Here is a 24709-nt window from a genome sequence, read left to right as displayed (position 1 = left end):
GAGGCAGTCTTAGAGGAAACAGGTAGCGATGTTAAGCAGAAATGTTTAAATAGGCCCCTCTTCCTGTTTATCCCATCAATTTTAAAAGCCCATCTGGGCATCTAGTGGCTGGGAGTTCCACAGTTTAACAAATGAAGCTCCAACACTCCGTTTTTGGTTTGGTTTGTCATGCAAGAGAGTGAGGAATGCATGTTTTTAGGGGCGGCAACGTCACCCTCATCTAATGTTTCTCATCCTGCTTAGGACGTTAAAAAAAACCCCCAAAAGCGATTGCGTAGAAAGGTCCCCCGCCGGAGACATTTTGAAAGCTGAAGCCAAGTAAGGCTCTAAATGGGGTCTTCTTTCTAGACACTGTGGACCACCAACCCAGAAGACCCATGGGGCACAGCCGCCAGCATGTCACCATCCTGGACCCTCCAACTCACCTCTCTTCCATCTCTTGCCTGAACTCTTCCATCTTGCTGACATTTGCAACGTTTTGGAGAAGACGATAACTGGAGTGGGATGCCTGGATGGCTCTTCTGGCCAGGCCTTCCACCAAGGATGCAATTTCAACATGGCTGCAGAGAGGGGCAAAAAAAAAAAACCCCAACCCAGTGATTTTGGTGGTGCACATCTGCCCTCATCTCTCTACACTCTGTTGCGGCCCATTAGTGGCCACTGGAGCTGGCAGCAGAGTCGCAGAGTGAGGAGGGTTGGGGAGGAACCTGGGCCAGTCCTGGAGTCTGGGGGAGGCTCTGATGATGAGGGCTCTGTGTCGGAGGCGGAGGGAGGACCAGGGCTATCCAACGGTTATCAGCTGCCTTCGGAGTCAGACATCAGTGAGGCCGAAGAACAGCTGGAGCCTCTTCCCAGTGTGCGCATGCGCAGAGTGGCCAGAGGAAGGGAAGAGCTAAAGGACAGGGGTCGACCTGGGAGTAAGGCATGGGGCTTGCGAATGCATGCATGGGGGCAGGGCACACATGGGGGGTCATGTGCACATGCACGAGTGGCGGGGCACACAGGGGGAGGGGTTGCGTGCACATTGCATCTTGGTTGCATGCATGCTTCCGGCACACGACGACAACAATGTTAGCGATCACTGAGTTAAACCATTCCAAATATTTAATTCATTCGATCGACTGTACAAGGATGGGGCGACTTGCATTATGACGGCATCTAAACTTACCTGCGGGCCAAAGTGCTGGATCTGATCACCTGGCGGCTCCAGTTTGTAGACTGATAAGAGATTTCAGAAGAAAATTCCTAGTAGGTGGAGAGAAAGAATGAATGAATGAATGAAAGAAAGAAAAAGAGAGAGAGAGAGGGTGTTTTTTTTTTGTTTTGTTTCTGCCTGAAGCGTGGGAGAACTGAGGATAGTGGGAATAAATATTTCACAATATGAAAAGTTCAGAAAATCCTCAAATGGAAACCAGGGAGCGAGTAATGGGTTAACATTTGTGAATTTTCTATGGGATTGGAGCGTTTTAGTTCCCCTTTCAGGTAAGGTAAGCATGCTTACCCTACAAACTCTCTGATCTATGATGGTTTATTCATTGCTTATTTATTACCAAATACATTAAAGTCTTCAAAACTCGGAGCTGTAGCAGTGGGAGGACAGCTGAGTGTTTTTTTTAAAAAAATACTTCTTTTTAAAAGTCCACTTTTTCTGTTTAATATAATGGTTATTTGAGGGATTTTAAGGGCTCCCTTCCTCTCCCCGCATCTTATTATTCCCCTCCCTCCCTCCCTTATTATTATTTTGCTATTATAAGATTTTGTTTGTCATACTTTGAAGGGGCAGATGAGAGATTTTCAAAAGAATATGTTGTCAAACAGGTCGCCCTTGACTGTGAGCTGGTTGTTAAATGAATCACATCTGATTTTGTGACCCTTTTAGTCACAGTTAAGTGATTTGCTTCAGTCGTTAAGTGAATCATGTGGTTGTTAAATGAATCTGGGTTACTCCATTGACTTGTTTGTTGGAAGCTGATTGGAAAGGTTGCAAATGGTGATCATGTGACCCATCATAACAACATCAGGACATTGTATGCATCATAAAAACATCCATCAATCAGAATAGAGCTGGAAGGCACCTTAGAGGTCTTCTAGTCCATCCCCCTGCTCAAGTGACTGAAGTCCCTACAACCTCTGGTGGCAAGCTGTTCCACTGGTTAATTTTTCTCAACTAACCAACATGTTGGTGGCCAACTGCCTAAATTTTGATCCCATAACTGTCAGCATGCTACACCGGTCATAACTGTGAGGATCAATTGTAAGAATAGCACTTTTTTTCAGTGCAATTGTAACTTCAAAGGTCACTAAACAAATATTTATGTACTCTATTGGGCAGCTACTCCCCCCGGCCACTGGGTGGCGCCAGTCAGCAAATTTTGAGTTGAAAAACTAGGATTCCTTTATTATAAATGAGATCTTGAGAATACAGGAAGATTCCTGGAATAAAACTTAATAAACAGCTTCTTTATTTGGGGCCCAAAATAAGGACGTGAACATGGATGCATCCGCAAAGCCGTTGATTCAAGAGATTGTCCATAAACAACAAATAATAATGCGTAATTGGCGTGGGAAGCCAACTACAGTTGAATAAGTAAGTTGTGCTCATTTGCAACAGCCACCGAAAGATAAATGAGCAACTTACATGCTAATCGCTTTCATTTGGCACCGGGAGGCCACGGCACATAAATAAACAAGTGTGCACTCGTAATTTACAGCAGCTACCAGGAGCCAATTTCACAGGAGTAAACACATGCAAATGATTGACAATTGGCTCTGCAAGTCAATTGCAAGTAAACAAACAAACATTTGCAATGGGCACTAGACAGACACTTGCAAAGGAGGCATGGATACACAGAGACATGGAGAAATAGATAGCAATATGTCAGATGGATGGACAGACGCACGGATGGATAGGAGGAGGAACGGAGGGACAGATCGATAGATAGATAGATAGATAGATAGATAGATGATAAGCCAGATAAGGTCTGTGACCGTAAATCCTCCCTTGAAAGACTTTGCGGGAGGTGAATGAGCAAAAGTCACAGTCAATTAATAAAATGGATTTTTGTTGGTAACAGGAGTTTGCTTCAGACGCTCAGGAAGCCTCGGTCAGAACAATTACTTTTGTTCCACATTTGACAGTTTTTAAAACAATTTCCCATTTTCAGCGTATTGAATCCACGTTCATTGTGTTGTGAGACTCCAGCAGTATCTTTAATGGTGTCTTTATTGTTGTTGTTGTTGTTGTTTTTCGAAGGGAAGGGACTTCATTTATCAGTCCTTGGTCTGTTCCCTTCCGAGCAGGAATTTATTCAATCCATTAAAGTTGTTTTGAAGGACTCATTAGTTTGGACAGATGCCCCACGTTCTCCCAAATTAGATAGCTATACTTTGGAAACTCGGAGACCGAACACAGAAAAGCCTCCAGCTGGCTTTCCCGACGGCGGAAAAAATTGCAAACTTTTCTGCGTGTGTTATGAAATTATCTCATTTGATATCCGAATTAGCTTTCGATCGCCCCCCAGCTCCCTGCTGGAAGACCCCTTACACATTTAGATCACGTATCATGACTCCTGTGTCGACTGTCCCCTCCTTGTGCCTAAAACAACAAGTCACATTATTGAATGGCCTTTTGGACATTTATGTACCAATATTTATAGCTCAGGATTGAACTGTGGGGTCCTTGATGATTTCTTGGTGGTTTTTGTTCTGACCTCAGGTCCCCCAAAAAGCAGGAGGCAGAGTTCTGGTCCCCACAAGACCCCTCTTATTAAACAAATGTGAATCCCGCCCCTTCACCTTCCGCCAAGGCCTGGCAAACAGCCTTTCAAAGGAATATTTATGACCACAGACCTTATCTATCCTGGAAAGCTGCCAGGTAAATATTTTCCAAATGAGATGCTGTGCAAGGAAAGACTTTGCACAGAGTCTCTGAGATTCAAGGACAGATCTTCACACTCCTGAAATTAATCTAACGACCGATTGAACAAACAGTTTCCTGCAAAAGCCCCCTCCCCTTTTGCTTCTCTTTTATTTCCTCTGGGAGGGGCCATTCAAAGTCCACCTGTGGCCTTACTCCCAAGTCGACCCTGATTTCTAAATTGTTCTTTTCTTCTAGCAGCTCTGCGCATGCGCACACTGGGAACAGGCTCCCGCTGTTCCTCTGCCTCAGGGCTGCCTATCTCCATAAGCACCTGATCACTGCCGGATAGGCTCGGCCCCCTCTCTGCCTCCGACGCAGAGCCCTCATCATCAGAGCCTTCCCCAGCCTCCAGGACTGGCCCATCTTCCTCCCCAACCTCCTCACTCTGCGACTCTACTGCCAGCTCCGCTGTCTGCTGGCGGGTCACAACACTTTTCTTCCAGACGTTTCATGACCCAACTAAGTAATGTCATCAGTGCTAGAAGGGAGAGAGAGCAAATCCCATTCCCTTCTAGCACTGATGATGTTACCTAGTTGGGTCAGAAAACTACCTGTGGAGAGGTCAGGAGATGGAGACAGGAGAAGAAACAGGCTGTGGTTAAGATTAATACAGGCAGTCCTTGAATTCCTTTAGTGACCAAAATTACAGCAGCCCTGAAAAAACCCTGACTTACGGCCATTTTTCATACTTATGAGCATCGCAGCATCCCTGTGGTCCTCTGATCAAAATTCAGATGCTTGGCAACCGACTCATATTTACAACGGTTGCCCAGGGTCACGTGATCCACTCTTGTGAGCTTCTTGACAAGCAGTCAATGAGGAAGGAAGATTCACTTAACAACCGTGTTGCCAACTTCACCGCTGCAGTGATTTACTTAACAACCATGGCAAGAAAAGTCGTAAAATGGGGCAAAGCTCAACAACCGACTTGCTTAACGATGGACATTTTGGGCTCCGTGGCGGTTGTAGGTCAAGGACTTACAGTAGCCACCTCAGCACCTTAAGCAGCGTGGTGGATGGAAGGGGGTGGAGAAAGAGGGACTGAGAAACGTCGAGTACCAGGCTTCCCAGGACCTCCGTGGCCAGCTGGATCTCCTCCTGGGTGGACCGCAGGGTGGAGGATACGTCGGAAAGGAGCCCGCACACTTTGGCAGCCCGCTGACCATCACAAGCGATGGTTCTGCTGGCGTTGCTCAGCCGATGGCCGGCATCCTCCAACGAGTCCTTCAGATCCGTCATCTTCTCCAAGAAGGCAGCTTTGGCACCTGGAACCAAGACCACGTCATTCGGGTATTGTGGCCTGACAGCGGCCCTGGCAGCGGTGTTGGGCAGTGAGGACTCTGGGGAAGGTTCGGACAAGGGCTCTGCATCAGAGGCAGAGAGGGGGCCGAGGCCGGCAGTTATCAGCTGCCTTCGTAGCTAGACATCAGTGAGGCGGAGGAACAGCTGGAGCCTCTTCCCAGTGTGTGCATGCGCAGAGTGGCCAGACGAAGGGAAGAGCTAAATATCAGGGGTCGACTTGGGAGTAAAGCCACAGGTGGAAGGTGATTGGCCCCTCCCAGAGGAAATAAAAAGGGAGCGAAAGGGGAGGGGGCTTTTGCAGGAAACCATTAGTTTCTTCATTCATTTCAGGAGTGTGAAGATCTGTCTGTGAATATTTACATGGCCCCTTCCAAGGTAGATAAGGTCTGTGGTCATAAATACTCCTTTGAAAGGCTGTTTGCCAGGCCTTGGCTGAAGGTGAAGGAGAGGAATCCACATTCGTTTAATAAAAGGGGTTTTGTGGGGACCAGGACTCTGCCTCCTGCTTTTTGGGGAAGCCGAGGATGGAACATGGGGTGGACTCTAAAGCTGGACCACGAGAAAGCTGAGGAAGAAAAGTCAAGAACCCCCTCTTCCATTGACCCCCTGTTTGTCATCAGACGATCCTCCTTCCATTATTTTTACCTTCCAACAGGTACGGCTGCTGAAGGTTGTCTCCCCGGGGGCTCTCGCCAAGCATCACGTGATGATATCCGCCTTTGGATCGGTCACAGCTGGGCCTCTGGAACCAGGCTTCCATTTCGGTCAGCTTGTCAATCACTCTGTCCGTCTGCACAGGAAAGAATTCCTCATGAGTCTCCCTTGGAGAAAGACATCACCTCTCTCCAAACGTAACAGAGCTGGACGGGACCTTGGAGGTCTTCTAGTCCAGCCTCCTGCTCAAGTAGGAGACCTTACACCATTCCGGACAAGCGGCTGTCCAGTCTATTCTTAAAAACTCCCAGTGATGGAGAAGAATAAGAATGTAGACACAAGGACAGTTTTCCCCTGCATGTAATCACTCTGCCAAACAATTCCCACACTGTCAAACTATTTAGCAAGACTGTATTAATATTCTTCTTCTCATCTTTCCTAGCACCGATCTCCTCTTCTACTCATGACTCTAACTCTGTTGCTTGCATCTTTACTATTTATATTGTTTTAATGAGTTTCCTAGTACTATTTATGTTGATTCTACCACTAGGTGTTATATCTTTATTTTTCTTGCCATATCTATATGAGCCGAGGTGGCGCAGTGGTTAGGGTGCAGCACTGCAGGCCACTTCAGCTGACTGCTAGTTCTGCAGTTCAGCGGTTCTAATCCCACCGTCTCAGGGTTGACTCAGCCTTCCGTCCTTCCGAGGTGGGTGAAATGAGGACCTGGATTGTTGTTGGGGGCGATATGCTGACTCTGTAAACTGCTTAGAGAGGGCTGAAAGCCCTAGGAAGCAGTAGATAAGTCTAACTGCTATCTTATGATTTTTATGTTGACTATGACCATGATTTATCACTTAGAGCTTTTATGTACAATGAGAGCTTAAGCACCAAAGACAAATTCCTTATGTGTCCAATCCCACCTGGCCAATAAAGAATTCTATTCTATTCTATTCTATTCTATTCTATTCTATTCCCATTGTTGCTATTTCTATTCTGCTCCGTTCCATTCTCTTCCTCTTCCCACTCTACTCTACTCTACCATACCGTAATGTGCAGCTAGTCCTCAGTTAAAGACCACTCATTCAGCAACTGTTCAAAGTTAGTATGGCTGAAAGAAGAGATCTCAGGACAGGTTCTCATATTTGTGGCCATCACAGGGCCTGGCAGCTCTTATGGCTGTGATGCTTGTCAACTGACTCTTAATCGCAACGTCAGTCACGTGACAAAATTGCCGTTTGTGGCCCATCCTACCAGCTTCTGACAAGCAAAGTGTGTGAGGAAGCCAAACCCACTCCATAACCGTCTTACTAGCTTCACAGCTGCAGTGATTCACTTAACAACCATGGCAAGAAAGATTGTAAAAGGGATCAAAACCCACTGAACAACTTTCATGGGAATATTTGGCCCAATTCTGGTTGTTCAATCGAGGATTATCTGTATATATTTAAGGCTGATTGATCTGCTGTTAAGAGGACCAAAAGGCCGATCAAGAAAGTTGAGATTTCAAGGCTGAAGATTGAGTGAGAACCTTCAATTAATCGGCCTGAGAGGCTGACGGAGTTCGCTGATCAAAGCAGAATCCTACCTCCTCCTTCACAAGGCCGTAGCAGCGGGGACACTCCTGGCATTGCTCACTTCCCGGGTCAAAGAAGTAGTTCACATCACACTGGTCACACTTGTTACCCACAAAGCCCTTGTTACAGTCACAACTGCTGTTGCTGTGGCACTGGAGGGAAACCGAACCAATCTGGGAACAGTTGCAGGCTGGAAAGGAAGAAAAAATGGCAAATGCACCTGGAGTTGGATCATTCACGAGGCCAACACCTTCCCCAAACGTTTATCTTCAGTGGGGACCAAACAAAGGAGAAATAACAGAATTAGAAGGGACCTTGGAGGTCTTCTAGACCAACCTCCTATTCAAACAAGAAACCCTATACCTGTTCCGACAGAGGCTTCCCCAGAGCCTGAAGCAAACTCCTGGTCCCAACAAAAAAACCCTTTTCTTTACTGACTGTGAATTCTGCTCCTTCATCTCCAGCAAAGTCTTTCGAGGAAGGATTTACGGTCACAGACCTTCTCTGGCTTGGAGAGCTGCCAGGCTGAGATCTGCAGAACTTGGCAAGGAGCCTCGGAGAGTCACAAACCAATGAAGCGAACTGCAAACTCCCCTCCCCCGTCGCTCCTCTTTTGTTTCCTCTGGGAGGGGCCAATCCTCCTCCTCCTGTGGCCTTACTCCCAAGTTGACCCCTGTTCTTTAGCTCTTCCCTTCGTCTGGCCACTCTGCACATGCACTCACTGGGACAGGCTCCCCCTGTTCTTCTGCCTCACTGCTGTCTGACTCTGAAGGCAGCTGATAACTGTCAGACGGCCTCGGCCCCCCCTCTGCCTCCGACACAGAGCCCTCACCAGACTCCAGGACTGGCCGGGGTTCCTCCCCAATTGTCCATATCTGCTGGCAGGCCACAGCAATAGCATTTCAGATTGTCCAATAACTTATTGAAAGCCTCCAGTGTTGGTGCACCAACAACATCTGTTGGCAGCTGCTCTACTGATTAATTGTTCTCACTGCTGGAAATTCCTCCTTAGTTCCAGTTGCTTCTCTCCTTGATTAGTTTCCATCCTTTGCTTCTTGTCCTGCCCTCGGATGCTTTGGAGAATAGGTTGCCCCTCCTCTTCTTTGGGGCAGCCCCTCAAATATTGAGACAATGCTATCATGTCAGCCTTACTTCAAAAGATCATGGGTAGAGACTCATCTGAGCCTCATTCAGGGGTCCCCAATCCTCCCCCTCTCCCACAATGGGCCAATGAAGGCCCTGGCGGAAGGGAGGTTGAGCCTACCTTGGCAGCCCTGGGCAGAGAATCCAAAGAACTCATCCTGGCACTGATGGCACGATAGCCCTGTGACGCCAGGGTGGCAGATGCATTGCCCTGTGACGGGGTGACAGATGTTGCTCTGGGCTCCCACCGGGTGGCACTGGCAACTTGGGAGCAAGAGAGACATAAGAAGGCTTGTTTAATGTAGTCCGATTCTCCTTGGATGGGAACATCCCCAGGGCCCAAGTGTCACCTGTAGCTACTTTCTTTAACTGGGCAATTTTAAGAGGTGTGGACTTCAACTCCCAGAATCCCCCAGGCAGTATGTTTGGGTTCAACTCTCGGAATCCTTCATTCTGCAGGCTGGCTGGAGAATCCTGGGAGTTGAAGTCCACTCATCTTAAAGTTGCTAAGGTTGAAAACTCTGGAGAACCAAGTCATAATCCCAATGCATGAAAAATCACCCATTGGAAGGAAGCTGGGTTACGTCTCCCTCTTCTGCCTTCTCTGGAACCTTCTTCCCCCTCTCAATCCCACCCCTGTTACCTTCTGCACCCCACCCCTGGCTGTAGGTCAAAATAGCCTTCCAGGCACTGGGTACACTCTCGTCCGGTTACATTGGGAAGGCAGCGACACTGTCCAGAAACCGGATCACAAGTTTTGGGCCCGTGAGTGGAGCCATCAGGGTTACAGCTGCAGGCTGGGAAGAAAGCGATGAAGAGAGAGAGAAAGAATGTGTGAGAGGAGAAGAAACGGCATGATGCTGAAATGCAAAACTGGCTTAATAAAAAACCCCTGCATACTTCAATCAGAATAAAGCTGGAAGGGACCCTGGAGGTCTTCTAGTCCAACCCCCCCCCCCCGCTCAAGCAGGAGTTCCTATGCCATTTCAGACAAACGGCTGTCCAGTTTCTTGCTAAAAGCCTCCAGTGATGGAGCACCCACAACTTCCGGAGGCAACTTCTCTTCCTCTGGTTGATTGTTCTGACTGTCAGGAAGGGAGTTCTAGGTTGCTCCTCTCCTTGGTTGGTTCCCATAGTTTCTTCTCTTCTTATACAGGTAGTCCTCAACCTATGACCACGATTGACCCCAGAATCTCCGTTGCTAAGCCAGGCAATGGTTAAGCAACTTTGAATCAATGGAATGGCTCACCTACAGAGGTTGAGGACCCGGATTGTTGTTGGGGGCAAATATGCTGACTCTGTAAACCGCTTAGAGGGGGCTGAAAGCCCTAGGAAGCGGCATATAAGTCTAACTATTGCTATTGCTATATTGCTATTGTGGGTGCTCCATCACTGGAGGCTATTAAGAAGAAATTGTATGGCCCTTTGTTCGGGGATGGTATGGGGACTCCTGCTTGAGCAGGGGGTTGGACTAGAAGACCTCCAGGGTCCCTTCCATTTCTATTATTCTGCTATATCCTTGAGATCAAAAGTGGTCTTGATTTCATCCAGAGGTGGGATTCAGCCCGTTCTGGAGAACCGGTAGCGGAAATCTTGAGTAGTTCAGAGAACTGGCAAATACCAATTCTAGCTGCCACCCCCCCCCCCCCCAATCTATTCACCGTCTCCCGAGTCCCGGCTGATCGGCTTCTTCTGTTGCCCTGCACTGGGGAACGGAGCTGGGAAGCAGGTTAGTGGGGTGGGGAGGGGGATTCTACAGTATTCTCCCCCTGCAATGCCCACCAAACCACGCCCACCAAACCACGCCCACCAAGCCACGCCCAGGGGACAGAACCGGTGGTAGCAAAATCTCTGAATCCCGCCACTGGCGGTGCTGCTGACCTTCCCAGCCCACCTTAGCAGCCTTTGGGGTGGTTCTCAGCCGGGGGACTTACGTGCGCACTTGGTGGCTGGGTTGGCAGCCAAGGGATCCCCATAGAAGCCCTCCTGGCACCGTTCGCAATGCTCCCCTGCAGTGTTGTACAAGCAGCGCAGGCAGCGGCCGGTGAAGGTGTCACAATTGCCCACTGCGTTGGGGTCCGTGTTGCCACGGCAATCGCAGCTGTTGCAAGGACGCAGACTTCCGTTCCTCCCCAGGGGATCCCCAAAGAAACCGTCATCACATAATTCACAGAGGCGACCTGAGAAGCGCAAAGAGAAACAGTTTCGGTGGTAATTGAGGTTGATGATAAATTGGAATAGGTTTTATTGGCCAAGTGTGGTCAGACCCACAAGGAATTTGTCTCCTGTGCAGAAGCTCTCTCATGCAAAGCAACAGGGCAATAAGAATCAGAATAGCAATAGTGAAAGCACTTATATATACCTGTTCTGACCCAGAACCTTCCTGAGAAAGCCTGGAGCCTTGGTCCCTGCAAAACCCCTTTTACTTACACGACTGTGAGTTCCTTTCATTCCCAGTCAGCGAGGCTTAGTAAAACAGTCTTTTCAAAGGAATGTTTATCCACACAAACCTTATCTCGCTTGGAGAGCTGCCAGATAACCAGTTTCCAACCGCAGGGCAAACGCTTGGCCCAGAGTCTCTTGCAGTCACAAACAGAACTTTCTACTCTTGAAACGACCGAAAGAACAAATTGTTTCCTGCCAAAGCCCCCTCCCCATTCGCCCCTCCTTTGTTTCCTCTGTTCATCATCCACCTGTGGCCTTACTCCCATGTCGACCCTGATTTCTTAGTTGTCCTTGTCTTCTGGCAGCTCTGCGCATGCGCACCCTGGGAAGAGGCTCCAGCTGTTCCTCTGCCTCGCTGCTGTCTATCTCCCTCTCTGCCTCCCACGCAGAGCCCTTGTCTGAGCTTCCCTCAGCCCCCCCAGGACTGGCCCAGGTTCCTCCCCAACCTCCTCACTGTCCGACTCTGCTGCCAGCTCTGCTAGCCACCGACAGGCCACAACAACACCAGTTCACTCGGTGAGCATCGTGTTTGGGCCAGTGTTGCTTGCCCTTTGAGGCTGGGGGCATGGTGCACTGCTGTGAGACCACCCACCTCTCTGTCCCGGGGGACAATGCGTGCAGACAATTTCTTGGCTGTCCAGCATGGTTGCACAAGGCCCTTGCCCCGGACACGGGCAAGGTTGGCAGTCATCAGGCTGGCCAAGGAAAGGGTTGCCATAGTACCCCACAGCACATCGCTCACAAGCGGGCCCTTCGGTGTTGTGAAGACATTGGCAGATGCCTGTGGAAGGAGGAGGGGGAGGAGGGAAGGAAGATTTTCTCAGAAGGAAAAGACCTTAGGAAGTGTAACTGTAGGAGATGTCCCGGCTGAACTGGAGGGAGGGGTCAAACGTGTTATCAGTCTCAAATCCCTTCATGCTCACAACAGATCTAAACCCAGAATTCTGTTGACTTTTGTCAACCGCCAATGTGCTTCGACCGTTCGTAGTTCAGGTTCTTGTAAACCAAATAAACCAAATTCTCCTAGTCATTTGAACTGCTTTATTGCGCCTGAGATTCATAATTTGTGAGAGTGGCCCTGGGAGAGAGGTGGAATTGCTGCAGACTGGGCAATGGTCAGATAAGAGAGAGGGGAGGGGAGAAAATGACAGGCCCACTCAGGGAAACCTTCGGGAGGGACCCTCCCTAGTTTCTTGGGTTGTAAAGGAAGAGGTGAGAGATCTGTAACTTGAGACCTCCAAAACTCTATTATGGTAGCTTGAAAGAACAGTCAGGTAAGAGAGGGGAGGAGGGAGGGAGAGGGGGGGAGGGAAAAAGAGAAAGAGAGGGAGAAAGAGATGGAGGGAGAGACAGAGACAGAGAGAGAGAGAAAGACAGAGAGAATGAGTGAGAGAGTGAGAGAGAGAGAGAGAGAGAGGGAGGGAGGCCCAGAGCTGCACAAGGGGCAGAGAAAGAGGCTCAGGAAGGAACCCTCCCTCGTTTCTCAGGCTGCAAAAGGGACAGTGGGAGACTTGTCCCTTCAGACTGGCAAGATTCTCTTAATGTAGTTTTAGAGAACGGTCAGATAAGAGTCCCTAAAGGTGCTTTTTCCAAGAGGCAGCTGGACTTTCTGGTTTTTCTCTGAAGACGAAGAACCCAAGGAAGCTTCTTGGATGAGAAGCAAAACATCTTCAAAGAAAAACCAGAAATTCCAGCTGCCTCTTGAGGGGGGGGGGTAAAAAAACACACCTTTGGGATGAAGAAGGGAAGGGAAAAAAACTCACCAGAATTGGGGTCGCAGCTCCCGTGCTGGTTGCAGGTACAAGGCACGCAACTTGCAAACGGCCCCCCCCAAGGGATCGACCGTTTGTAACCCGGAGCGCACAACTGGCAAAACCGGCCTTGGAAGCCCTGCGGGCAGAGGCACTCTTCCACCCACGGAGCCCCCCGGGAGGAACCGGGGCAGGCGGAGGCCAGGCGAACCTCCTTCAGCGCAATCCTGCCTGCAGAGGAAGAAACGCAGGTTTTGGAATGGAAGCTCACCTGCCTTCCATCCGTGCTCAGCGGAGGAACTGTGGGGAGTTTCATTTTTCTACCTGGAACTAAAGGAGGGCTAACCTTCTTCGATGCTTCGGATTACCTGATATGGGTCTACTTTTAACTTGGATCTGAAGCTTCGTCAGATTGGAAAGCATCCGCTGGAACTGGAAAGGCGACAGGACCAAATTCATGGCTTCCTCCGCCTCGTGCAACCTACGAGAAACCGGCCCAGGAACTCTAATCAGACCAAACTTGCAGAAAAGTCACCTGAAGGATTAACAGGTCCCTGCTCAAACTAGGGGTGTGTGTGTGTGTGTTTGTTTAAATAAAAACCTTTAATCCTCCCCTGCTGAAACTACGACCCTTGCTGTTCTCTGGGTATTTATAGCTTTCCACAAAGAAAAGGATGTAGCATTGATCAGCTCATCCTGCTGTTTGCCAGCAGCGGTTGGAGTTAATTGAACAACATCAAGGGTATTGTAGCAACCGGCGTGGTTATTACTTGGTTAAAAAAAAAAAGCTGCCTGTCGTGGCCCATGCCAGTGGCCGGCGGAGCTGGCAGCAGATTCGGAGAGTGAGGAGGGTTGGGGAGGAACCTGGGCCAGTCCTGGAGTCTGGGGAAGGGTCGGATGATGAGGGCTCTGTGCCTGAGGCAGAGAAGGGGGCCAGGGCCATCTGGTAGTTACTTGCCGCCTCCGGAATCTGATATCTGCGAGGCAGAGGAACAGGGGGAGACTGTTCCCTGTGTGCGCATGTGCAGAGCTGCCAGAAGGCAAGAACAATTAAGAAAACAGGATTGACTCAGGCGTAAGGCTTGGAGATGATTGGCCCCTCCCATAATCGTTCCCAGCACGAGGCTCTTCTCCAGGGAGTCCTTCCTCCTTCTCATCAGGTGGCCAAAGTCTTTGAGTTTCCTCTTCAGGACCTGGCCTTCTACGGAGCAGTCAGGGTGGATCTCCTCTGGGACTGACCGGTTGGATGGCCTCGCAGTCAAGTCTTCTCCAGCGCCATCCTTCAAAGGCCTCGATTCTTTAGCGCTCAGCCTTCCTTGTGGTCCAACCTTCACAGCCATCCATTGCAACTGGGGAAACCATAGTCTCGGCTACGTGCATTTTTTTTGGCAGGGTGATGTCTCTGCTTTTTAGGATGTGTCTAAGTTTGCCACAGCTTTCCTCCCCTGGAGCAAGCGTCTTTTAATTTCTAATAACCCAGAATGATTCCCATCTTAAGATCTAAGTTTTCAGCTAATTCTACTTTTCTTTCTTTTCCCCTCCCCATATCTCTTCCTTTGCTGCTGTGTCTCTCAGCCTGTAACCCTGAGCGTTTTATCGGGGGTTTTAAAGAGCTGTTTAGCATGCAGAGCAAAGCTTCCATTTAGGCATGGCAAAAATCAGCTTTAAAACCCCAGAACAGTCAACGCCCCTCATTAGGTTTTCCCAGATCTAGAATAGTCTGGAATAATCATTTCCACCAGCTATTTATAGCTTTAATGGGGTAGCTACATCTATGGCGTTTTCTTGAAATGAAGAGTCGCAAAGGAAAAACAACACAATTTATCTTTGCAACCAAGCTGAGAATCAAAGCGGGCTGATACCTGAAGGACACGATCCGTTCTGTGCATGGAATTTCGTTCTCTCTTTCTTCCGGGTTCTCGTGTATCGCTGATAAAGAGACCCCGTTGCCTTCCAGAATTAACTGGACGGTAGGAGAAGAAGAAGCATCGGTTGAGTTGTCTCCGAAGTGAAGGACGGCCGAGAGAAGCTGGCCGTAGCTGAAACGCTGATCGCCTAGAAATTTCTCTAAGCGGAGTAGAGAGCCAAGCCAAGAACAGACAGAACAAAATTATATATATATATATATATATATATATATATATATATATATATATATATGTATATGTATATGTATATGTATATGTATATGTATATGTATATGTATATGTATATGTATATGTATATGTATATGTATATGTATATGTATATGTATATGTATATGTATATGTATATGTATATGTATATGTATATGTATATGTATATGTATATGTATATGTATATGTATATGTATATGTATGTTATATTTATGCTGATAAATAAATAAAGGGAGACTAGTATAGCTCTATTTCAAGCTATTTAGCTCTCATCAGCTAGCCACACCCTTGTTGGGAATCGAACCTGTGCTCTATATATATATATACACACATACATACACACACATACACACACACACACACACACACACACACACAAACAGAAATTACAGGTTGTGCTTGACTTACAAAACCACAGTTGAGCCCAAAATGTCTGTTGATAAGCGAGACGATAACAGCGAGGACAGTCACTTGTGTGAGATGGTGTAAGTACTCCTGCTTGAGCAGGGGGCTGGACTAGAAGACCTCCAAGGTCCCTTCCAGCTTCTCTTCTGTTCTGTGCTGTGCTATTCCATTCTATTCCATTTTACATTCCTATTCCTATTCCATTCTACTCTATTCTAAAGTGAATTTGGCCCCATTTTACAACCTCTCTTGCCACAGTTGTTAAGTGAATCCTGGAATTGCTTGGTTAGCAACATGGCTGTTAAATGAATCTTGCTTTCCTCTTGCCTTTGATTTTCAGACGGTTGCAAAAGGGGATCAGGTGAACCCCCTCTGGGTCACAGCGACCGCCATAATTAGGAGTCAGTTGACAAGCGTCTGAATTTGGACCCCGTAACCACGGGGATGCTGCAAAGGTCGTAACTGTGAAAAACGGCTGTAAGTCACCACGTTGTAACTTCGAATGGCCATTCAGTGAACTGTTATATGTCAAGGACTACCTGTGTCAATCGCTTCCAACTGCGCCTACTGGTTTACCAAGGAGCTGCCTTACCTGGTGCCTTAAACCCAGTCACCTCCTGTTCATTTCGGTCAACGAAGGCGACGTCCCCATCCCAGCGCAGTGAAGCCTCTTTCCCAGCCGAGTTCTCTGCTTTCCAGCCACCAAGCCCTGGATTTAAAGAAATTGGGGGGGGGGGGGGGGAATAAGAGGCATGAACCATATTCCTCCAGTCTAAACTGATCCTTAGCATTCTTATTCACGGAGAGCAGAAAAGATTGCATCTTTAATTACATGTCATCCAAAGACTGCAACGCTTTTATTTTTATATTTTTTTAAAGAAAAAATACAATTATTCCCGCGCTTTAAAAAATGTTGCCCTTAAGTGGCCAAGCAGAAAAGGGTTGAATTTTCCATGCTAAACAGAGGCAAAGGTTAATTCTGCTACAAACCCAAGAACACATTAAAATTAATGTGGCAATTCACATTCCATTTTAAATATAACCAGGATGGATTTTAATAGGGTGGCGTTTCACACTCCGTACACACACACACACACACACACACACACACAGAGACACGGGTTGTGCCCGTTTGTTTTTAAAGGCAAAGCTATGTGGCCTCACTTATACAAAGCTTTTTTTTTTTAATAAAGGAAACCACGAATGATACAGACGTGCACATTCACACACTGGGAACAGGCTTCCTCTGCCTCGCTGCTGCCTGGCTCCCTCTCTCTGCCTCGAACGCAGAGCCCTCACCAGAGCCTTCCCTCAGTCCCCCCAGGACTGGCCCAGGCTCCTCCCCAGCCTCCTCCTCACTCTCCGGCTCTGCTGCCAGCTCCGATGGCCACTGGCGTGGGCCGCCACAGGATCAAAACTTGGGCAGGAGACGGAGCTCCAGATAGGAGCCACAACCGGCCATGGAGTCTCCAATTCTTTGGGGGAGTTGGGAAGGTTTCATTTGCCCACCTACCTAGTCTGAAGTCAGAGACAACGTGACAGTCTTCGTACCCTGGAGCTGCTGCACAGACGGTTGAGTGTCCGTAGCAGAAGCAACTTGTGCATCCTTCTGGGTTGTCAGGTTGTAGGTTAAAACTGCCGGGCTGACATCTGTGTGAACAAAACTTCTAATGAGGCTCCCAGATTCAACGGAAAGCAGGGCCATTTCTTTATAAAATTGAAAGTCTGCTGCACCATCTTCCAAAGGAAGAAAAGAAGATTGTTAACAACAACAACAACAACAACAACAACAACAACAACGTAAGTGGACAATCTTTAAACACCGGATCTTCAATTTGGCTTGGCATTCCTCTTCTGAGAGCTGCCACATGCTCCATCACCCAGGAGATTTGACTTGATTTATTATGATTTAGTTCCTCCAAGGGCATTTTGTTCAGATTCCTTTAAACAAAAGCAACAAACAGGGAACTGTTGGCTAAGTAAAGCTTCAGCCTCTGGAATGAGAATAGCTCCTACTGGGGCAAAAGACCTTTTGGTTTTCTCCAAAATAAATCACTCGAGGAGATGAAACTTTGCTTGTGGAGAACGGAGCCGACTTGCCCATAAAAATGAAATGGAAAACAATAGTATGTTATGTTCTTAGGATGAAATGTTAAAGAAGTTGAGAGGTTTTTGTTTTTCCCCTGACCAGATGTTCCAGCTATTTGTGTGTGTGAGTGTGTGAGTGTGGGTGTGTGTGAGAGAGAGAGAGACAGAGAAAGAGGGAGAGAGAGAGATAGAGAGACAGGGAGACAGAGAGATAAAGACAGGGAGAGAGACAGGGAGACAGAGAGTAAGAGAGACAGAGAGACAGACAGACACAGAGAGAGAGACAAAGACAGGGAGAGAGACAGAGAGAGACAGGGAGACAGAGAGGGGCGGGATGAGAGTGCAATTTTGTAAGAGGAACTATGTGGGACTTTAAGTAGTTCATGATGTTCCAGAAATAATCTGGATGCCAACAATTAGTTTAACTATTCAATGGTGAATATTGTCCAACAGTTTTCTTAACTATTTGATCCAATTCTCTATTTCTTTTATTTTGACCCCCCTCTACTGAGGGCCTCTCTGATGGGTCCATGATGGTGATCCACCACTTGTCTTCTCTCTTCTCTGCATTGAGTCTTCATCACTTAAGGATCTCATAAACCTGTAGTTCAGCGTAATCATTCTCCTGACATACAACTTTTACTGAGAGTAGTAACCCTCTTTCATTCTATACAGGGGCAGTGTGTATGTGGGTGCTATTATTGGGGAAAATCCAGGTCCCAAAATTTCAATGAGAACCTCTACAGACCAAAGAAAGTCCTCAAGAAAGATCAGTGGATGGCTTAAACTGGTGAAATGTGCCATGTTTCAGGACCTTGGACAGCTCCACAGAGTTAGAAGACGTTGTTCTAACAAGGGATGGATGGAAAATAGTTTGTGGCCACTTGGTTTGGTCACTTCCTATCCCCAGCTATTGTTCAAATCTGGATTATTAATTTAGGACTTGGTGTGCTTATTTAGAATAGAATAGAATAGAATAGAATAGAATAGAATAGAATAGAACAGAGCAGAACAGAACAGAGCAAAATAGAATAGAATATAATGGAATAGAATAACAGAGTTGGAAGGCACCTTGGAGGCTTTCCAGTCCAACCTTCTGCCTAGAGTTATCCAACATCTTATAAACTTCTTATTAAGTCTTATAAACTTCCAGTGTCTAGCATTCACAATTTGTTAAATGTAATTAAATGTAAATGTTTTCGGCTATGGGGAGGGTTTCATGATTTACTCTTACAACCAGGAGAACGTCTGGTATTGTGGTGAAAAAAAATATGGAAGGAAATATTAGATAGGAAAAAATACATCGTATCTCCGATGTTCAGCACTTGCATTCTCATTCTCTCTTGGGTGTTTTCAAATTCTAAATTGCACTCCCAAAATTTCACCTTTTCCCATCAAGGTTTGGCAAGAGCCAAGGTGGCGCAGTGGTTAAATGCAGCACTGCAGGCTACTGCTAGATCAGCAGGTCAGCGGTTCAAATCTCACCGGCTCAGGGTTGACTCAGCCTTCCATCCTTCCGAGGTGGGTAAAATGAGGACCCAGATTGTTGGGGGCAATATGCTGACTCTCTGTAAACCGCTTAGAGAGGCCTGAAAGGCCTATGAAGCGGTATATAAGTCTACTGCTATTGCTATTGCTATTGCAATGCAATGAGGGATGTTTTGGGACCTTCATAATGATGGCCTCTGCGTCTATTTACTTAGATATTTAAAAATTGTTGTGCTCAACAGCATCAATGGAAACCACATGAAGAAAACAACAGATTCTTTCAAGTTATTTATGAAGAGGAAAAGAGGGGTGGGCGAAAAAGAAGAGATTTCAGTTTTCAAACATTCCGCTTACCTGTTGCACAGGTACCCTTCCACTTTCTTCTTGCACCTGCAGTGCCCTGAATTGGGGTCACACACCCCGAGACTGCCAGCGGAGTTACAAGCACAAGGCCTGCAAAAACAAAGCCAGAAGTGGGCAGCCGATTTCATATCAGCAGCTGCAGAAGATTCCACAAAAGAGCTGATGACTTTTCCATTCTTGCTTCCTTGTTACTCACCTGCACCCTCCTTCACTCAGGGAATGGAAGCCTTCCTGGCATCGCTCGCACTTCCAGCCTGTCACTGTCGCTTTGCACTCACACTTCCCTGCAGCATCGCACTGAGGATTCAAAGAACCTAGGAAGACAGAAGAGTCCTGACCTCGGCTTCCCCACAGCCCAAAGCCGAGTCCTCGTCCCGATGTAAACCCCTTTTATTTAATTGACAGTGAATCCCTCTCCAGCAAAGTCTTTCCTCGCCCACCATCTTTCAAGATAGTTCACAATTGCTGACCTTTATCAGGCTTGGAGAGTGACCAGGCCGATGTCTTTCAGACGCCGCAATACTTGGCAAGAATGCAGGAATGAACTCATTGTCTCCTGCAAAGTCCACTCCCCTTTCCTTCCTCTTTTATTCCCTATGGGAGGGGCCATTCACCATCCACCTGTGGCCTTACTGCCAAGTCGACCGCCGTTCATTAGATGTTCCCTTCGTCTGGCCACTCTGTACATGCGCATACTGGGAACAGGCTCCAGCTGTTCCTCTGCCCCACTGAGGTCTGACTCTGAAGGCAGCTGAGAACTGGCATTCATCTCTGGCCCCCTCTCTGCCTCCAACATGGAGCCCTCATCTGAACCTTCCCCAGACTCCAGGACTGGCCCAGGTTCCTCCCCAACCTCCTCACTGTATGAATCTGCTTCCAGCTCTGCTAGCCATTGGCAGGCCACAACAAGAAGGAATAAGAAGACAATGGAAGGAATAAGAAGAAGACAGAAGTAATAATGAGAAGCAGATGCAATAATGAGAAGACAGAAGGAATAAGAAAAAGACAGAGGAAAGAAGACGGGAGCAATAATCAGAAGACAGTAGCAAAAAGATTACCCAATTTAGATTTCAATGTCCATCCAGTCTTGATTAAATGTGGAACCCCCCCCCCCATTTAAGAAAGAAAAGAGGGACAAGCAGAAAAAAGACAAAAGGAGTTGCCTGCCTCTTGAAGTATAGAGGCTCCATCACTACTACAGAGTTTCAAGCAATGTCTGGGCATTACTCTGTTTCCTGCTTCGAATTGGAAGGTCCCAGGTTCCCTTCCAAGCTTAGGGTTCTATGACATGCAAATAAAAAAGAATTTGTTTTCCATTTCTGTTGGGTTGGAGTTCTTGTGGAAGATTAATGATGTTACTATTTCCCCCTTGGCTGTTCACCTTTCCAGGTACTATAAAGTACTGTGCCATCTTCCCACCACCCTACCTGCTCGGTTGCAATTGCAGGGCTGACACGCCATTTCATCATCCCAACGATAAAAATTTGGCCGGCAGTATTCACAGTGGGGTCCGGCAGTGTTGTCCCAGCAATTCACACAGTGACCACCATGCCCGGTGCGCCGGTAGAGTTCCCAGTCGTAATAGCATTCCTCCGATCTACCACTACAGTTGCACGCTGGATAGAGACAAGAGAAGGGCATCATGGATTGCTTTTATTCTCGTGAAGCTAAGCCTTGTTGACTAACTACAGATTGTAAGGTCCTTGATGGCAGGGAATTATCCTCTTTCTTTTACAGTGGTATTCAACTCTTTTTGAAACTCATCAAATGTGGACTCAATACATTTTGACATAAAACTTTTGCCCAGACACTCATCGTATTCAATGAAAAACCAGAACTTGTTGGTGTCGGCTGCCTTCTGACTCACTGCATTATTCCTTTTGGGAAAAAATGTTTGTTTTTGGTACTCATTGTGCCTCCCAGAATCAATTAATGACGAGTACCGAGGTACCAATGCATTTGAAGATAGTATTAGACTATCTATGAGCATTGGGTCACCCTTTGTCAATATTTCCTTCCCTAAAGAGATAATCACCATAGGTCAGCAAGAGAGCAATAGGAACGACTTTTGACTTCCTGCTGGCTTCCCCATTGACATTTCATATGGGAAGCTAGCAAGGAGTGCCGGAAGTCACAACCACAGAACAGTCAGGATGCTGCAGTGGATACAACTTTTGCGAACAAGACTGGACTGAACATCCTGGAAATTTCCATTCCCACAGGAGCAATGAGTCTTGGGTTTTTTAAAGTTTTTTTTTTTTTCTCTCTCTTTAAGTTAGTGGATATGAAGTACCTCGATTCAAAAATTGTTGCCTGGTGATACATCATTTTGGTTAATTGAAAGTTACAAACGGGCAGAAGGGGTATCGATACTGGAAAAAGTTTTAAACAGTTAAAAACGATGACATATGTTAAGAAATGAAATCATGATGTGTTGAAGGGTTTTCTGGCTACATTGTGATTGACTCAACGCCGACACGCAGTTTTGCTATGCTTTGCTTGTCAGTGGATACAAGTTGGTGGGAATGAGCCGCTTGTAAGAGTCGAACTTAAAAACGAGCCAGGCGGACTTACGAAGGCATTCGTTGGCTGACTCAGCGGTGCCCCTTGCCCAGGGACGGTCCTGGTAGAATGGCTGGCACATATTGCAGTCTACCCCAGTAGTATTGTGTTGGCAGAGGCAAACCAGTCGGTCTTCTTCATTAGGGATGCATTCACTGGCATGGCCGTTACACTTACACCTGGCAAAGACACAAGAGGCAGATCTCTGAGATTGGTGGCCCCGCTACTCCTGGGTGTGTTGGAGGGCCACCTGTGCTTGATGAAGGAAATTACAATGGCCGGATCCCTCCCTGCCCCATGGATTAAGTCCCCCCATTTCCCTCCGGCTCTTTAATCAATGGCTTAGTCTTCTTGAATGCTCCAACACCTTTCACTGGAACACTAGTCCGTCCTCTTTCTTCTCTAACATTACTCCAACCTACTCTAACCTCCTCCAGCTCCAATGACTACTCCAACCTACTTCAGCTCCTACTACAACATTTCTACTCCAACTTATTTCTTCCTATTCCAACCTATTCTTATTCCAACCAACACCAAACTATTCCTACTCCAGGCCATTCTATTCTAGCATTCTGCTCCAGCACTACTCCAAACTACCCTCCTGCTACTCCACCAATTTATTCCAATACTTTAATCATTGTTCTCCTCCAACTGATTGTCATTTCTTTCTTTTACCACTGAGTTTAATTGCCTTCAGAAGTTGTGGGTGTTCCTTCACTGGAGGCTTTTAAGAAAAGACTAGACAGCCATTTGTCTATCTGTCTGTTTATCTATCTATCTATCTATCTATCTATCTATCTATCTATCTATCCATCCATCCATCCATCCATCCATCCATCCATCCATCCATCCATCCATCCATCCATCCATCCATCCAATCTGAGCCATGGTGGCACAGTGATTAGAATGCCGTATTGCAGGCTGACTCTTTCCACTGCCAGCAGTTCGACCTTGACCAGCTCAAGGTTGACTCATCCTTCCAAAGTCGATAACATGAGGACCCAGATTATTATTATTTTTTTGGGGGGGTCAAGATTGTGACTCTGTAAACTGCCCAGAGAGTGCTGTAAAGCATTATGAAGCTTTAGATAATCCCAACATGCTATACTATAACCACTACACCTCTGAGTAGGAGAACTAGAACATTCCATCTCACATTAGTTACTATCTCCCTGGGTTCAACCTCAGGCCAATGGACACACACACCCAATTTCTACAACGCGTCCTCTTTCATAATGTCCTCCCTTAATCCGGGAGACGCAATCAGCAAAGTTGGAGGCAGCAACACAAATCAAGTTGTATGGCGTGGCCTCCTCTCTGCAGAACATCACTCCGACCCCTACTTTGGTCCAGAGGCTGTTGGCCTTTCCAGCTGATTGAAAAGTTCCAGCTGTTTAAGATGACTGAGTAATAAAACCAGGGTGGTCTGGTTAGGATCTGATAGGAAATATTTTTTTCCTTTTCTCCACACAATTCAGGACTCTGGCTAAGCCACAGGCAGTGAAAATTAGCAAGGTAGAAACCAAAAAAGAAAGAAATATATATATATATATGTGTGTGTGTGTGTGTGTGTGTGTGTGTGTATATTCATTCATTCATTGAGAGCAGACCTCTGGGGAATATCTCCCTTTCTTCTCCGTGCACCGAGGGGAAGCGTCCGTCATATTCAATTTGCAAGGTGTAACACACCTCATTTAAAGCCCCCACGGCATGCCGAGACCACCTAAGAATCCAAAGAAAATATATATATATCCTCTTTTCCCAAGCGGAGCAAACCACGGAATATATTAAAAAAAGACTCTGGCAAGGAGTCCCTTTCATGAAAAATAAGAAGGAGCCCTTTTCATTAAAGATAGCTACTGTTTCATCAATTTTATGAATGGGGAAGACGATGGGGCTTAGCGGGGAAATAATTAACTTAGTGGAGAAAAAAAGCTATTGCAATTTCCACCCAAGGGAACCCTCGGCGTACGATCGCAATCGAGCCCAAGAATTCTGCTGCTAAGCAAGACAGTTGCTAAGTGAGTTTTCCCCCATTTCATGCCCACCATTGTTAAGTGAATCACTGCAGGCTGTTAAGCGAAGAAAGATGATTAGGGGACTGGAGGCAAAACATATAAAAGAACGGTTTCAGGAACTGGGCATGGCTGGTCTAGTGAAGAGAAGGACCGGGGTGGGGGGGGGAGGGGGCATGATAGCAGCCTTCCGATATCTCAGGGGCTGCCCCAAAGAAGAGGGGGGGGGGGGTCAAGCTGTTCTCCAAGGCACCCGAGGGCAGGACAAGGAGCAACGGGTGGAAACTCATCAAGGAGAGAAGCTACCTGGAACTAAGGAGACATTTCCTGACAGTGAGAACAATTAATCCAGTGGAACAACTTGCCTCCAGAAGTAATGAATGTTCCAAGACTGGAAGTCTTTAAGAAGAGGTTAGACAGTCCATTTGTCTGAAGTGGTGTAGGGTTTCCTGCCTAAGCTGGGGGTTGGGCTAGAAGACCTCCAAGGTCCCTTCCAACTCCGTTATCCTATACAGAACCGTGATTCTCATTTACTCTGCTTGTTGGAGGCCGGTTGGGAAGGTAGGAAAAAGGGATACCCATGACCCTGGGGATAGCCACTTCAGCTGACGGCAGTTCGGCGGTTCTAATCTCACCGGCTCAAGGTCGACTCAGCCTTCCATCCTTCCGAGGTGGGTGAAATGAGGACCCAGATTGTTGTTGGGGGCGATATGCTGACTCTCTGTAAACCGCTTAGAGAGGGCTGAGAGCCCTAGGAAGCGGCATATAAGTCTGACTGCTATTGCTATTGCTATACGACAACCGTCACACATACAGGCCAGTTGCCACGTGCCTGGATTTTGAGGATGCAACGGCCGTTAAG

At 47.1% G+C, this 24709-nt stretch overlaps 1 protein-coding gene across 1 annotated transcript in view; it reads right to left on the bottom strand.

Moving 5' to 3' along the window:
* Window positions 1–24709, bottom strand: part of LAMC3 (laminin subunit gamma 3) — a 42535-nt gene that overhangs the window by 7084 nt on the left and 10742 nt on the right. Inside the window, exons 4-21 of the mRNA XM_032233255.1 lie at window positions 21845–22011; window positions 20698–20886; window positions 19467–19584; window positions 19262–19360; window positions 16845–16981; window positions 15924–16040; window positions 14654–14858; window positions 13169–13272; window positions 12804–13034; window positions 11633–11821; window positions 10530–10775; window positions 9239–9392; window positions 8717–8859; window positions 7464–7642; window positions 5867–6011; window positions 4979–5184; window positions 1169–1245; window positions 426–560 (exon numbers count right to left, since the gene is read on the bottom strand). Of these exons, the coding sequence (XP_032089146.1) occupies window positions 426–560; window positions 1169–1245; window positions 4979–5184; window positions 5867–6011; window positions 7464–7642; window positions 8717–8859; window positions 9239–9392; window positions 10530–10775; window positions 11633–11821; window positions 12804–13034; window positions 13169–13272; window positions 14654–14858; window positions 15924–16040; window positions 16845–16981; window positions 19262–19360; window positions 19467–19584; window positions 20698–20886; window positions 21845–22011 (2841 nt within the window). The remainder of the gene's footprint in view (window positions 1–425; window positions 561–1168; window positions 1246–4978; window positions 5185–5866; window positions 6012–7463; window positions 7643–8716; window positions 8860–9238; window positions 9393–10529; window positions 10776–11632; window positions 11822–12803; window positions 13035–13168; window positions 13273–14653; window positions 14859–15923; window positions 16041–16844; window positions 16982–19261; window positions 19361–19466; window positions 19585–20697; window positions 20887–21844; window positions 22012–24709) is intronic.

This window comes from Thamnophis elegans, chromosome 16 (assembly GCF_009769535.1).
Source record: "Thamnophis elegans isolate rThaEle1 chromosome 16, rThaEle1.pri, whole genome shotgun sequence".
NCBI classification, from domain to species: Eukaryota; Metazoa; Chordata; class Lepidosauria; order Squamata; family Colubridae; genus Thamnophis; species Thamnophis elegans.
This window is presented reverse-complemented; position numbering and strand designations above follow the sequence as displayed.